Source organism: Coffea arabica, chromosome 7e, assembly GCF_036785885.1.
Source record: "Coffea arabica cultivar ET-39 chromosome 7e, Coffea Arabica ET-39 HiFi, whole genome shotgun sequence".
NCBI classification, from domain to species: Eukaryota; Viridiplantae; Streptophyta; class Magnoliopsida; order Gentianales; family Rubiaceae; genus Coffea; species Coffea arabica.
The window spans coordinates 9,212,959-9,229,301 of NC_092323.1; the positions used below are offsets into that span (position 1 = coordinate 9,212,959).

At 43.3% G+C, this 16,343-nt stretch overlaps 2 protein-coding genes across 4 annotated transcripts; both read left to right on the plus strand.

Annotated features, from left to right (window-relative positions):
* The first annotated feature begins 944 nt into the window (after positions 1-944).
* LOC113702002 (uncharacterized) lies at positions 945-2,702 on the plus strand. The gene is made up of 3 exons (XM_072059977.1): positions 945-1,530; positions 1,587-1,714; positions 1,974-2,702. Exons 1-3 carry the CDS (start codon positions 945-947, stop codon positions 2,700-2,702), a joined length of 1,443 nt encoding a protein of 480 aa, XP_071916078.1.
* Positions 2,703-9,840: 7,138 nt separating this feature from the next.
* Positions 9,841-15,589, plus strand: LOC113702005 (uncharacterized). Of its 3 annotated transcripts, none has more exons than XM_072058539.1 (5): positions 9,841-12,812; positions 12,921-13,118; positions 13,205-13,329; positions 13,406-14,990; positions 15,076-15,589. In XM_072058539.1, the coding sequence occupies exons 3-5, from the start codon at positions 13,280-13,282 to the stop codon at positions 15,364-15,366; spliced, it is 1,926 nt and encodes a 641-aa protein (XP_071914640.1). In that variant the 5' UTR covers positions 9,841-12,812; positions 12,921-13,118; positions 13,205-13,279; the 3' UTR covers positions 15,367-15,589. The 3 variants fall into 3 exon arrangements, with proteins under 3 accessions (XP_071914640.1, XP_071914639.1, XP_027078734.2); XM_072058538.1 differs by having other exon boundaries at positions 9,841-12,234; positions 12,601-13,118; XM_027222933.2 differs by having other exon boundaries at positions 9,841-13,118.
* Positions 15,590-16,343: the final 754 nt, after the last annotated feature.

Genomic DNA, 16,343 nt, shown 5'->3' on the forward strand with positions numbered 1-16,343 from the left:
TCCCAGTGGAGAGAGCTCGAACAAACGCTTGAAGATGTATGAGGAGATAATTTATGGGCTTGAGGTTGCGGTACCCCTTGCCTCTAATAATCATAAGGCCATCGTGATAGAGTCATAACGTGCAATTACAAAGTAAAAAAGGTGTACATAGATAATGGGAGTGCCATCGATGTACTGTACTACAAGACCTTCAAAGAGCTGCAGCTGGAGGATAAACAGCTCATCCCAATCCGCACTCCCCTGATAGGTTTCGCAGGTCCGCCTGTAAGACCCGAGGGAATGATAACTCTCATGGTCACGGTAAGAGAGTCCCCGAAATGTCGAACTGTCCCGGTGAATGAATTTTGTAGTGGTGAACGAGCCATCCTCATTCAACATGATACTGGAACGACCGACCCTAAACGCACTACGAGCCGTCTGCTCGACTTTACACCTTAGCATGAAATTTTTCACACCTGCGAGGGTAGCTGAGGTGTTAGGGGATCCAGAAGTAATTAGAACTTGCTACATTGCGACTCTCAAGGGTAAGGAGAAACTGGTAGCTCAAACAGCCTATCTAGAGCCCTGGGAACCTACGGAGAAAGAGGAGAGGCTGGAGACAGATCTGCCCGGAGCAACCCGATCGCATGGTCAGGACTGGCTCCTGCCTGTGCGAGCTAACGCGGAGGGCATTAGAATCACTCCTAGAGGAATACGCAGAGATTTTCGCGTGGAGTGTTGACGACATGTCCGAAATTTCGCCCGAACTAGCAGTTCATAAGTTACATGTAGACCCAAATGTCCGACCGGTAAAACAAAAGAAAAGGAACTTCGCACCCGAACGAAATGAGGTCGTCAAAAAAGAGGTAGACAAGCTATTGGAGACCAAAATCGTGAAAGAGATCTACTACCCGACCTGGTTGGGCAACCCTGTACTGGTCAAAAAAGACGACAGGGCATGCAGGATGTGCGTGAATTTCACCAACCTGAATAAAGTTTGCCCGAAGGATTGCTACCTGCTCCCACGAATAGACCAGCTGGTGGACTCGACTACGGGGTGCGAGATCTTTTGCTTTTTGGATGCCTTCAAGGGGTACCATCAGATAGCCCTGGATAAGGAGGACCAAGAGAAAACCTCATTTATCACCGAATACGACACATATTGTTATACCACCAGGCCGTTTGGACTGAAGAACGCTGGCGAGATCTATCAGAGGCTGGTCAACAAGCTGTTCAAGAACCAGATCGGCCGCAACATGGATGTCTACGTGGATGACATGCTGGTGAAAAGTCGAACTCAGGAGCAGTTCATCGACGATCTCAGAGAGATCTTCAGCGTCCTTCAGAGCTCACGGATGCTGTTGAACCCCAAGAAGTGCACCTTCGGAGTTAGATCGGGCAAGTTCCTTGGGTACATGATATTCAAATACGGAGTGAGAGTTAATCCCGACAAAGTGAAGGTATCATGGATATGGCTCCCCCCGGAACATAAAGGAGGTCCAGTGATTAGCTGGCAGGATGACAGCTCTGAACAGGTTCCTGTCGAAGTCCGTAGTTGCTCAATTGCCCATATTACTCAGTTGCCAGCCTTAACCTCCCCCGCATAGGAAGAGACCCTATTCATATACCTAGCGGTGGGAAAAGAGGTGATCAGTGCAGTGCTGGTTCGGGAGAAGGACCGAGTCCAGAAACCCGTGTACTATGTCAGCTGAGTTCTGCAAGGAGCAGTGTCAAGGTATACTGCAGTTGAACGGTATGTTCTAACGCTAGTTCACGCGACCCGAAAGTTCAGGTCATACTTTCAAACTCACCCCATAATAGTGGTGACCGACCAACCCCTGAAACAAATCCTCTCCAAACCCGACGTATCGAGAAAGATGGTGAAGTGGGCTGTGGAGCTATCTGAATATGACCTCGGCTATCAGCCCCGTACGGCTATCAAGGCCCAAGCGTTGACGGATTTTATAGCAGAGGGCGTCTCTTTCGGACTGTAGGGAGCCGAGGCCGAGTTGACCAGAGACACAGCAGAGGCCGAACAGGCCGGAGAAACTGTCGAGCTCACACAGGCCACAAAAGCAGCCCAGGCCGAGCTGACCAGAGACACAATTGAGTTCGAACAGGCCGGAGAAGCTGCCGAGGTCACACAGGCCATAAGGGCAGCCGAAACCGAGCAGACCAGAAAAGCAGCCGAGGCCGAACAGGCCGGAGAAGCTGCTGAGGTCGGACAAGCCGGAGAGGCTGCAAGGCGGACCACTCCGACCTGGACATTGTTTGTGGATGGCGCATCGAGTAAGGAAGAGTGCGGAGTTGGACTCCTCCTAACCAGTCCCACGGGGGAGGAACTGGCCTACGCCTTAAGATTTGACTTCAAGGCCTCCAATAACGAATCTGAATATGAAACTCTGATCGCGGGGATGGTGATGGCTCAGAAATTGGGGGCTGAATCGATTAGGATCTACAGCGACTCGCAGTTGATAGTGAACCAAGTGTTGGGAAACTACGAAATAAAAAAAGAACCACTGAAAAAGTACGTCGCCAAAGTGCATGAACTGAGAATTCAGTTCAAACTGTTCGTAGTCGAACAGGTCCCGCGAAGCCGAAATAAGAGAGCTGATGCTCTGTCCAAGCTGGCCTCCACCTCGTTGGGCATGCTAAACAAGGAAGTGCTAGTTGTGATCTTCAGAGGTCGGGCATATGATCAGTTGGACGCGGCAGTTATTTAAGTGATGGGCTCATGGATGGATCCCATTGTGCGGTATCTAGCCAATGGGGAACTCCCCTCAAGTAAGATAGAAGCTCGCAAGATTCTCCTCAAGTTGCGGGGATATGTGCTCACGAATGGAGTGCTCTACAGGAAATCCTACCTACGTCCATGGCTGAGGTGTGTGACGCCGGAGGAAGGGGACTACATCCTGCGTGAGCTGCATGAGGGTCTCTGCGGAAACCACGTCGGCCCAAGGGTTTTGGCCAAAAAGGGAATGCTGTCTGGGTATTACTGGCCTATCATATTCCTGGACTCGGCCGGACTGGTAGCACGGTGCAGATTGTGCCAACTGCACGCACCAGTTCGTCACGTCCCAACTCAGGAGATGGACCCGCTTCAGAGCTCTTGGCCGTTTTTTCAATGGGGAGTCGACCTGTTTGGCCCGTTCCCCCTAGATCCAGGAGGTTATGAGCACTTGGTGGTGGCCGTTGACTACTTTACTAAATGGGTAGAGGCCGAACCACTTAACATCATCAGTAGCAGGTCGGTCCAGAAGTTCCTCTGGAGGAACATTGTTTGTCTGTTTGGCATACCCCGAGTCTTGGTCTCGGACAACGGTCAATAGTTCACCGACAGTTCTCTCCAAGGTTGGTGTTCAGAGCTCGGAATCAGACAGCACTTCACTTCGGTAGGCCACTCCAAGCCAATGGTGAAGTAGAAAATGTCAATAGAACTATCCTGTACGGCTTGAAAACTCGGATAGAGTCCGCTCGGACTAGGTGGATTGACGAACTGCCTACCATACTATGGGCTTACCGAACTATTCCTCGAACTGCCACCCAGGAGACTCCATTTGCCCTAACCTACGGGACAGATGCCGTGATTTCCGCGAAGATTGGTGTTCCCTCGGGCAGGGTACAGAACTTCATAGCCCAGGACAACGAGGACGAACTACGGCTCAACTTGGATCTGCTCGAACAAAGGAGAGAAGAAGCGGTTATACGTATGGCTAAGTATAAGGGACAGGTCGCGCGACACTACAATGCTAGGGTGAGACGCCTCTCCTTTAAATCGGGGGACCTTGTCTTGCGAAAGAATACCGTAAGTCGGATCCGGGGTACAGGCAAATTGGATCCAAACTGGGAGGGCCCTTATGTGGTGAAGGAGGCAGACCGAGCTGGATACTGCAAGTTAGCACATCTTAGCGGAGAAGAAGTCCCATGTACTTGGCATAATTCCAACTTGAGGATCTTTCATTAGAGCTCAGCTCATGCATGGCCTGTGCTCCGACAGGATGGAGGCCAGCTCATGCACGTCAGATCGTTCGTATAACTAGATTTTTATTAATGCCAATGTATTCGATTAAGGTTGAATTATCTCGCATAGGTTAAAAGCCAGCTCGTGCTTATCGAGATCAATACCAGTTCGCGCAAGTGTATTTTGATGTTATGACAAGAAAGTTATGAATGAAAAATAAGGCTAAGTGTCAAGCAAAAGAAAGGCTTCATTCCATAGAAAAGAAATGTACAAGGGAGAGTAGAACTCATACAAAAAATGAACTGGGACTAGACAGTTCGGGTCTCTATCCTAGAATCCTACTCTAGTTCTCACCCTCCTCCTCTTCCTGTTCGGACTCAGGAGTGGTCATTGGCGGCAAAGGATCAGCAACCAGATCTGTCAACTTCCGCCCGCGTGAGTAGCCCTCCACCAGGCGATCGACCTGCTCCACAGTGCTGGGGTTGTAGTTCGGGAATTTCTCCAGGTCAAATCCCAGCAGACCCAGCTCTTGCACTTCCTTCAGCGCCTGGGTGTATCCATGTTATAGCACTGGGGTGTTCAGGATGGCCAGGTCACCCCTGAAGTCATCCAACCTCAAGAATGCCCGAACACCCTCTTGGCGTCCTTCAGTCCTGGCCGCTGTCGTCTGAGCTGCCAGCTCGACGCCTCTTTGCTGCTCCTCCTTCAGCTGGGAGGTCAGTTCAGCATTCTTCTTCAGCTCCAGCTCGAAGTTCGAGTGGACCTGCGCGAGTTGCCTTTTCAGGCCCTCGGCCTCCGATGTGGCAGCTTCGTACTGGCTTAACAGCTTTTCATTAGCTGCTCTCATCTCGCTCTTTAGCGAGAGCACGTTCATCTGGTAAATCGATTTTGGAGGACAGGTCAGTCTTAAGAAAAGACAATTTTTACCAACAAGGGCGAGCAGGGTGTGAGGAGAAGACCGACCTGAGCTGCTCCCGTGTAATAGTAGTCGAGGAGGTCGGAAGGATTCATGGTTTTGACCAGGTTATAGTCCCGCGGAAGGATGGCCCCATGCATGAGCTTCCGAGATACCTCCGGGAACTGAGCTCGATCGTTAATAGACAGCTTCCATTGGGGGCAGAAGTATCTGGGGTCGAAGAACGAGGTGCTTTGGTGCTGCCACAGGCCAGGAGGAGCCTCAGCTCGGGCCTGCTCCTTGGCGGTGTTGACACCATAGTGCCCGGTTTGAACAGGGTCAAGCATCGACCCCTCTTCCCGACCACGGAACGAGGTCGTCTCCACCCTGGCTCTCTTGGCAGTGATTTTCTTCTTCTTTTTCTTCCTTGTCTCAGCTGCTTGGGAGGACTGAACAGGGATTGGTTGAACAGGCGGGGTAGGTGCCGAGTTGGCTGGGATAGTCGAGGGAGCTTAAGTTGGGGTGTTCGAACTGCCTGTGCCCCCAAGAGTCAGGAGCTGCGAAAACCTCTTCACTGCATAAAAACGAAGTTCAAGCAATTAGTAACCACACGAGCTAAAAACTCAGCCCCAACAAACAAAAGACAAGGACAAGAAGATTACAGGTGGCCAGCTCATCCGGAGAGAGAGCTGTACTTTCTGGGGACGGATCCGAGGAGTTAGTTCGGATCAGGCCAGCCGCCCAGAGTTGGGCATTGCTGAAATCCTTCACATTCAGCCTCATGTCCGAGCTGAGTAAATGATTGAGCTCGAACACTGGGAGCGGGGAAGGAATGGGATCAGAAACTTGAGTCTCCGCTCTCCAAGTCAGGGGAGGAAGACCCAAGTTTTTCACATAGAAGAAATGGGGCTTCCAGTTCTTGATAGAGAAGGGCGCGCCCGCGAACAGCTCACAGGTGGGGGTTTTCGCTCCGCTCCTACGAGCAAAGTAGAACCACCAGGGCACTTTGCCGCTGATCTTCATTTGGAAGATAGCCCGGAACAAATCAAGTGAAAAGGGGATTTCGAGCACGCGACAGAGAATGAAAAAACCTATAGTGGAGCGAACAGCATTTGGGATGAGCTGGGTTATGCAGATGCCCCAGAAAGTGAGGATCTCAAAAAGAAAATTGGGGATAGGGAGGCGAAGGCCAGCTATCAGCTGGTCCCTGTAGATTGCCACGAACCCGGGAGGAGGTTGTCTAGCAACTTCCCCAGGCCGGGCGGCCCTGGGTTCGAACTGGGCAGGGATTTCATACTTCTCTGTCAGTTCGTCGACATCTTTTTGCTCCAGGGCAGGGGGAATAGTATCGACCTCGCCGAAGTCGCCGCTAAATCCCCCCGAGGTCCCACTACTGCTTGGTCTGGAGCTGCTTGTGCAGCAGCTCTGACAGGAGGCTTGATGGGTTGTTCGGACCAATTCATTGTTCTAGCAGGAGACAGAACGGGGGAGGGTACAAACTTTGACCCAGACGAACTAGAAGAAGAAGGGGAACTAGAAGAGGTAGAAGAACTGATATCTACAAGTATGGGACGAGCTATCCTACGCCTAAGGGCTGAACTGGTAACGTCAGAGCGTTCAGAGGAAGAAGAAGACATAAAAAGGGAAAGGAAACTTACTGGTGAAAGGAGGAGGTCGGATGAAAGACTGATCTAAAGGATGCGCGAACTGACCCTGTGTGAGAACCCAAAAAAAAAAACAATCAATCACACTTTCTCAGTATTATTTTATTTCTTTGCCTACATTTTATACTTTCCTTGGACATATTAAAATTTCTATACATTTTTACAAGCAAGTACAGTTTTAAATTCATTTTTCTAGTATGATTTAGTGTACGTTAAATTTGGAATGCATTGTCGATGTGGGACCCGCTAGTGCGATAAATGTGGTGATTAAGAGTGAGTTTTGGATTGTTATTTCGTTTGATCTTGTGGTTTTATTTCAGATTTGATTGAGGTTTGACTGAGTTCCGACGAGAGTTAGGCAGGCGGTCCGCCGAACCCTTTGGTTCGCCTTAGGGTGAGGTGGGGCTGTCACACCCTGGGCTCTTAAAGTAAGACAAGCGGGCGGACTCTCGAAAGGAGGAAAGAAAAATGAAGGAGCGAACTGATGAAGCGAAAGAAGGGGAGTGAAAGTGACGCCTGGAGGGCTTATTTATAGGCAACCATCAGGGCGGGAAAACGAAGGGGCGCGCATTTATTTTCGAATTTATGTTGGGAACCGTCATTATGAGGCGAGGTGACAGTTGAGGTGACGGATATGTGAACCGACGCGACGGTTACTCGAGCGAATGCCAGACGAGGGGGCCCCACGCCGAACTGACATAACGCCTCGAAATTCGGTCCAGATTCACGCGACTACTCGATGACTTTAGACTAAAAGGGGGGCTAGTGTAGTGGGGCCCATATGCACGTCAGCTCGGGCAGGAAGAACTGGCTGACCTGGCAAGGCAGCTCGGACAGTCAGGGGACAGTTCGTGCGGTGGTCGCCTCTCGATTGGATGGGCCTGATGGGCCGCGGCGCCCAAACTTGTCGGGGCTAACAAGCGGAGCTCTAGGAGGAGTTCTCCTCCGCTGAGGACTCATTGTCCTATAAGGAAACTATCACCAAGGACTCTATAAATACAACGCATTGGGAGGACACAAGGTACACCACTCATAGTTCATTATACTGTCACTTCGACCTAAAATCTCTACTGACTTGACCGTCGGAGTTGCTCCGGGGAACTAGTCCCGCCGTTTGTCCATTTACAGGTCGGTTCGCTCAGCTCGCCAGCTCGCTCCCTCTCAGCTCGCTCAGCCCGTCACAGCTCAGCTCGGATCTTGTTTTTGGCAGTCGCATTAGGGGTCATTTTCTTTCCCATTAAAAAAGGGATAGGGGCGGAGGTATACCTAAAAAAATATATATATATATTATAATTATATATAACATATTTAATATTATTAGTTATAATAATTATATTTATTGAAGCCTACATTATTTATTGAAAAAATCATTTAAAACGTTCCTCATATTTTTTTAAATGAGATTTTATATCATTCATTATTATAATGGTAATTTTATGTCTCTTGCAAAATTAAATCGATAAAATTTAATTTTAAAAAATCGGTAAAATTTGATCCCAACTTAAGTTTTCGATCTTTTTTTACCCTGACTCCATTATACAGTCCACACATAATTATTATTTTAGGACTAAAAGGTTAGATCCTATTTATAGTTTAACCTGATCCATATTTATTTTTATTCCTAAAAAAGTAGGATCAAATTCAAGCCATAATCAATTTTCTCAATAAAAAGGGATCTCATCTAATTATATTCATTTTTGTCACTAAAAAATGGGATTTAATCTTTTTATACATAAAAAATGACTGTATATGAATCATGTTAGTGATTTCAAGTTAAAACATGGTAAAAAACTTAGGTTTCGACTAAATTTTGTTAACTTGATTTTATAAAGGGAGTAAAATTACTATTTTAAAAGGGAAGGAAAAAAAATCATTTGGTAAGATGTGAGAGATATTTTGAACGATTTTTTATTATTTAAAGGGAGATCTTGAACTCTGTATCTCTAATTTATACTCTCCTTCCCTATATCACCCAATCCATCGTTTCCTCTTCCCTGACCCACATGATGCTTGATTTTGAAAATCATCCCATTGTGTTGATCTCTCAAATGAAGCGACATAAAATCATGAAGTTTTATCTTCATAATTATCATTTAATGTAAACATTGTCTCGCTTACAATATGTTCTCTAAATGATTAGCTCTACATAATAGTCATTCAATCCAACGTTGTATGATTTCAAGATTTCAACAACTTTCATAAACTTTTTTCGTCAATGATATCTATGTTTAGCACTAAACAATGTGCTATATATAGCTAATTGTCAATGAGATATTTATGCACGTACGGAAGTTAACACATATAAATCACACTAAATTTATTATGTAAATACATATACTAACAATTATTATCTTTCATTGCATTTATACACTTTACGTAATTATTTTTATGTTTTAAAAAAAATTAACATCTCAACTATTTCTTCTTCTCGAGTAGTGCGTGCAGTAGACACTCATTAAATATTTCCAATATGATCACATATTATGTTACATGTATAAGAACCTACTTAAGTAAAAAAATCTCTATTGTTTATTAAAATTAATCCTCAATAATTATGCTACCCCAAAAAATGTTGCTAGTTCCTAATTTGAAGTCACTAATATTTCATTCGGTGGATAGACAAATAATCTCGTCATATATCTTGCCTTCCATCCAAACATCTCCACAATAAATTTGCAACCAAATCACGGATTACATAAGATTAACTTACCTTATGAGATTAGTGACAAAAGGAAAAAAGTGATTGGAATTAAGAATAGACAGCGGGAAAGTGAGTCGGACTCAAATAAGTGCCCCCGAAGCTGATGGCTCAAAAAAAGAAAAGAAGCCCATGTCAGTAGCGGTGGCAGAAGCAGATGCAGATGAATATCCCCGCACTTTTTCGGGTAAAAGTACACTAATCATTTACTCTCCAAATCGGACGACGCGGATCAATGCGTATGCAGCAACCCTGGTCTCGTCAGCGCCTCTTCAACCCAAGAGACGCGTCTGTTAAAACGCTTGAGCTCGAGCAAAATGGCCGAAACTCAAACAAGACGAAGCAGAAAATAATCGCTTGTTATAACCTCAAAATTTTCCTCTAGGGCTTTTGCATTCTAATATCTAGAACATTCCTAGTCTTGGAACACTGCCCAAAAAAAAAGTTTTCTCTTCTGCTGCTGCTTAACGAACTTGAACTTGATTCAACCATTACTACATTAATTAGTGGTTCCGGTTCCTAAATGCGGAGTAAATCGTGTTGATTTTCTTTATTTAAAACAAGATAAAAAAATGAAGCGAGTGAAGAAATCCAGCAGAGTTTGTTGGGCAACTGAAGCTAATCTTTGTCAGGTATACTCACACTAATGCTGTTGATGACCATCATTGTATCCGTACTAAATTCGTGTATTGAATCAGCTTTTCAGTGTTTTTTTTTTTGAAAACTTTTCATGTGTTAATTTTTTTTTTGGAAAAAATTACTTGGCTTTTTAAGACTTCAAAAAATGAGATTTCCTGCTAATTTGTGAGTGCACATTAGTTTACAAATTTGCAAACAAATAATTTGCGTGCATTCATTTATCTATTGTATTTGGGAACAGTACTTTATTGATTTTTGTTGGTAACCTAATTGATCCCGTCGATTGTAGTAGGATTTGCTTTAAGAAGCCACAACTATATTGTTTTTGGAGAGACCAGGTATTAAAAACTCTGTTGTTTTCTAAAATGCAGTTCTTAAAAATACAAACAAAATTGAAATTTTTTAAAAAGAGCATCATGGACATAATTTAGATATACAGTCAGTAAATTTTTAGACATATGGAAGTACACATTATAAGAGATAAAACGAGATAAAAAGGTCAATAATCATTCAATTTAAGTTTAAACTTTAAAGGAAGCTTTGAACTATTTGAGGTGTTAATCTGTTACATGGGGAAATCAAATTCTGTTCTACATTAATGAACGCAACTCATACTTTAGGGAAGCAAATTTCTCCTTCCTGGATGCATGGATGCATCTAGTTCGGTGGAGAGAAAGAACTCAACCCAATAAACAAGCTTCTGAGAATCCTTCATTCTCATTTCACGGAAGAAGTACTCATTGAGCTCCAATACGTTGCTAATACACTGATAAGCTGGATGTGTTTTGTGTTTACAAGGATTCTGGGTGCATAGCTTTTAAGTTATATCTTACTAAAAGAAATGCAAACTAAGATGCTTTCGACCAAGCAGGTGCATGCAGTCAAAAGAAGTAAAAGGAGAGTAGAAAAAGAAGTTCAGGTAAATGAAGCCTTGAATAATAAATTTGTTCTTTGTAGGCATGAACAGTTTGCTTCATTTTTGAGGCAAAGAGAATGTCTAAAACATAAGGGATTCTGAGAGTTCTCCAAGCAGGAAGGAGATGAAGTTCCGCTTATACTTTGTATCAGCTGTTCTGATTAAGCACGTGATCTGAACATAAGCTATTGAAGATCATTTTAATTTTAACTAAATGATCTACAGATTTCAAGCTTTCGAAACTTGACTAACAGAATTATTATCTGTCACTTAGATGTATTCTTTTGATATGATCTTGGTGATGTTTTGCTTTTCAGAAGTCATTGATAAGACAACACATTTTGGAAGATGTGAAGAATGGTATCAAGAAACTGTCTGGAAAATACTTTAATTTCAAAAGTTTTCAAGGTGGATAAAATGTCCTGTTTAAGTCTTTTGACTTAAAGGTTCCCAACATCGAATGAGCTACTCTTAAGACACTTCTTAGATTCCATTGAATTGACGATAATCCTGATGCTAAATGATATGCTAACATGTGCACTTATCAAGCTGGCATTCAATGAGTGTGCCAATGCTTAGTTAGAGCATGTTAGTCATTATGGGCACCATTTATGGGAATAACCGTGCTATAATATCAGACCTATTGTTCACTGTATGTGAAACTATTATCAGCTAATGTTGTCGAAAAATGGTAAACAACTCCAAAAGATAACTTGAACATGTTGGGAGTCAAAAGAAACATAATCATCTAAACTTTAAATTACGCTTTGCATTTTTAGGTCTACTTAGAGCATTAACTTTAGGGTAAGCATATTGTGATTGGCTTGCAATGGGTCGCGTGGGAGCTGTTACACAATCTGAAGCAGCCATGATGTCTATCGAAGTACAGAAAGAGCTGTTACAATATATATACATCAGTCATGTTATGAGTTCAAGGAAAGGACAGAGTCAGCTGATAGATCAATGGAATATATACTTTGTAAGGAAAGGAAAAGCTGCTCTCCTTTGCCAATGTTAAGTCTGATTTGTTAGAATTTGTCCACTGGAATAGCTTAGGAAACACGGTTATTGTAAAGTGCGAAATAATGAGTTCAAGTGGATGAAAAATAACCGACAAGGATAGCCTCTACCTATTAGGTTGTAGTTGCAATTATGTTAGTAAATCATCTTGAGCATAATTCTCAGCTTCTGAGCAACACAAACCTAGAGTCTAGCAGGGTATTCAAAGTCCCTAGAGCAGTCCGCAGTTTCTGCCTTTTGCTTAGATAAAGGGGTAGAAGTAATGGCACGTTGGAAGTTCTTGTATGCGCACGCAATGAACGGTCTTTGGGGAGATTGTTGATTCTTGTCTTTAAATGAAACATGTACCATGCAGTGTGATGTGTTCCCAAGAGGGCATCATCACTTGCATGCGTGATGCAACAGTAGAAGAATGCTCCAATATAAACGAGATCGCCTGCTTTAGTTGTGAACGACCAATAGGTACGTGGTTCTTCTTCTTATCCTCAGGCTTTTAATATGGTAAACTACAAATTTGTGTTAATGCGGTTTACTCTGAAGATGAGGTGACTTGCCATGCTTCTCCTATGTGCTTGTTGCAGAAACATTGAAGTTATCATAGGGTTTTCATATAGGATTTCATAATCATAGGTAGTTCTATACTTTTATTTATTAAGGAAAATTGATTCTCAAGATAGTGGATGCTTGGTTAAATGTGTAGAACTTTTGCTGCTTTCACTGATAAACATAAAGTTGGTACATTTTGGTTTTTGAAATATGGTCGTGCAAGAAATCAACTAATTTCATCATGTTTTACCATCTTGAAATGTATGCCTTGTCTATGTGAAGTATACATTGCATTTGGTTGGGATGAGAAGGCAGGTTCTTGAATGTGAAGGCAATGAAACTTCTGCAGCGGAGTTACTGCTGCCTCCTCTATGCTGTTCCTTTCACTTCCAATTCGGGCTTCTGGGCTTGTTTTGGGATTGGGGTGGTGGGGAGGAATGGGGAATTGATTGAATAGGCTGCCATGTGGTGCGTCAAACAATGTAGCCCTGCTGGTTCTTTCTCAGCCTTGTCATCTCTCTACATGCATTATGTATATTACCGTGTTATTTACATATTTATCCGATTCAATACATTCAAGTCCTCGTTTGTTATTAGTGCAGGCAAAATTTGTCCAATCAGAAGATTGCCTATCTGAAGTAGGTAGGGAACCTCCTGGCAATCCTCACGAAAAGGTATCAAACGAAAATATTGCGATTGCTGATGGTTTTCCTGGTTCGTCAGTCGGAAGCTATCCCAACCAACTGAGCCATAAAGGTGTCTCACACATTCCTCAGATTCCCTGGAGAACTCCTCCTCGAGTAAGCTTATTAGAAGTGATAAGACTGCATAATTTTCACATTTTGCTTCTCAATTTGGGGTAACCTATTATGTATTTATCAAGCAGTTTGATTTGAAGTTTGAATGTCACGTGGCTGCTGGGGAAGAAAGTGAAGAGGTAGAGGTTCAAAAGCACAGGGAAATGAGAGTGCATGAGGCAGTTTATCCTCACTTTTCTGCAGTTCCTCACTGGTAAAGTAAACTCTTTTAGTTTAATTCAATTAATTGCTTTCTTCTCTTGACCACATCATTGGCATTTTCCAAATAGCCCCTCGATCTCATCGGATATGGAAGCCGAACATTTTGATGATTGGCATACTCCGGTTATTCCTGTCACCGCAATTGAAGAAGCAGCAGAAACGGACTGCCTCGCCAAGCCAGAACCCGCAAAATTACCCCAAAGCCCATCAACTTCTGAAATTTTTAACATCCCTCAGAGCAAGTCTCTTCTTTCTCGAGACCTATCTAAAGGTAAAAAATCTGATCATGCACCACTGCAAGATGTAGATGGCCCAATGGTTGCAGCAGCAGCTGCCACAACTGCAATCATGAAAAGTAAAGAGCCTCAAAGTTTAATAGATCCAGAGTTGTTGATAAAGCTTCTTAGCAACCCAGAATTGGTACAGAAGCTGATTGATGAACGCAGACTAGCTTCAGATACTACAACTGGAACATCTGGATCAAAGATGGTTGAGTCTTCAGTTCACCGTCCCAGCGCTAAAGGCAGCTTTCTGTTTGAGGAATCTACCATCGAAAGCTACAAACCTGACAATCCCAGAACAGAGTTCATCCACCGGCCATCAAAAGTGAAATGCTCGCCAGCTGCCCCAAGTAGAATTAGGGCTCAGTTGGTCAGTACTGAAACTGGACCAACATTTGCATGGGATGAAGTAGAACAGTTACTTCATTTTCAGAGCTCAACTATTGTTTCATTGGTCCAAAAGTCCACTACCGAAAATACGCATCCAGGCAATGCAGGAATTGAGGCTCTACTAAGGCCAGGGAATCAACCATTAGCTGTTAAGGCAGAAACTGGAACAGGTCTTGGGCCAAAGCAAGTGACCACATCAATTTCATTACTGAGCTCAAAGTCTGATTTGCCAAGTCAGAACTCCAATTATGAAGTCTTTCAAAGAGCTGATGTTGGAAATATGTCTCTGCTGAAAGCATCACGTGCCTTATCAAGCTCAACTCCTGATGTTTTAAGTAAGAAATCCACTGGTAGATATATTCAACTGGCCGATGATGGACATATGGCTGTACCAAGGCTAGTGAAACGACCACAAGCCAACAATATTGAAGTTGGAGCAGGCTCTAGATCAAAGACAGTGGCACCATTAGTTCCCTTACTGAGCTCAAACCCTGATTTTCCAGGTAAGAATTTCATGAAAGGACATAGTCAACTGGGTAATTTCAGAGATCTCTCAGTACCCAGGTTTGTGAAACCAAACCTAGCTGGCTCTTCTATATCAGGAACAGCTTTTGAGCCAAAGAAAGTGACGCCATCCGTTCCTTTGTCAAGCGTATTGCCTGATTTCAGCAAGAAGTCTTCTGGAGAACATGGTCCACTTTTATACACTAGCTTCCCTGAGCCTGCTGTAGAGAGGCATTCCCATACCTTTCCCCGAATGCAACCTGAATCCTTGGTTGATCGGTTGGATACTGCATATATAGCACCACGTCTTGGAACTTCACCTGTCCCTGGATCACTAGCTGAGGTATATCGCCTTAAGAAGTTGATTGAAGAACATGGGTCGCATGATCGTGCAGGAAATGATTATGTTGGTGAAATTCCTGCTCCATCTTCTGTGCCTGGCGCAGAGCATCCATCTTTTCCTTTGGAGCCCTTGAGGGTAAAATTCCCGTCCACAGATCTTTTTGACAATTAGTTGTTGTGCATTTTCTTGTTCTCTGACAACCACATCTCTTTGTTTACAGAAAGATATCAGTTACTTCCAGTCCTTAATCAGGCAACATGGAGAAGAAAAAGGAAGTCAGGATGATGAGCTGTCTCTATATGGAATATCTCACAATCACCTGCAGTCCAAGGAATCAGATCGAAAGTATAAGAGAACTTGTAAGTTGTATAATAGTTCAATGGGATGCCGAAATGGTTCCAGCTGCCGTTACGAGCATGATGTACCTGGACAGTGGAGGTCTGATGTTGTGTTAGAGGCGCCTGGTGCAAAGAGGTTGAAGCTTGGTGGAAGTTTTACAGGGAGAACATGAAGTAAAATGTTGTGAGAGATTGGCAACTAAATTGTTATTTCCGCATAGTTGTTATAGTTTGTACAGCTCAAGGACCATTCTGTTTAAGTTGGCAGTTAATGTCAACAATGGAGGTCTGAAGGAACATTTGTCATAATTTAGAATTTCAGGACTTCCCTTCTTGTTTTCTCTCCTAACGTGAGTCTTTGTTTGAGACTCGACCTATAGTAGCTTGAATGGGCCACTTCTAAGGAGTCGATCAATTATCAGATGAGTGATGTTGAGCATGCGAGATTGCTGGACTCTCAAGAATACATCTAGGTCATACGGGGAGAAATTTTCTTGCAATTTTCATTTCATTGCAATGCATGCAAAAAGGGATCCAGAGTTCTGCAAGTCTAAATGGTTTTCAACTACCGTGAAGTAACCGGCTCTTTTCTGCTAGTGGTTCTCCTTACTGGACTTTTTTCAAGTGGTTCATCCTTACTAGGCATTTTTTTTTTGGGGGGGACAGACGTCCTTACCAAACTAATAGAGCCAACTTCAATTTTCAATTTTAGAGAGAGTAAAATTGGTAATTTGGTTTGAGATGTCTTTTAAAAGTTTCAATTTCCAACTAATAGTTAAAACTATACCTTCTATGGTTCTTTTATTTTTTCGTTGATCTCCTTAAAAACTAATTTACATCTAGGACAATTGTCATTGTTGAAGTACTAAAAACAAAAGAAGAAGAAGAAGAAATATTTCAACTTACCCCTTTTTTTGAAGCTAAATATTTCAACTTACTCTTTGGTGTCATCATATCTCTTCTTTTCTCTTTATTTAATACTCACAATCAAGAGATGGCTTTTATTCAAACTTCGTCTGCTTATCTCTTCTTGCATCTCCAAATCTTTCCAACCAAATGAAAGTGTCATTATGTAATCAAAAATGAGAAGGGGGCATTTGATATTCTTGTTACAGTTCAAAGAATGGTAAAGACAAAAAGCAATATAAGT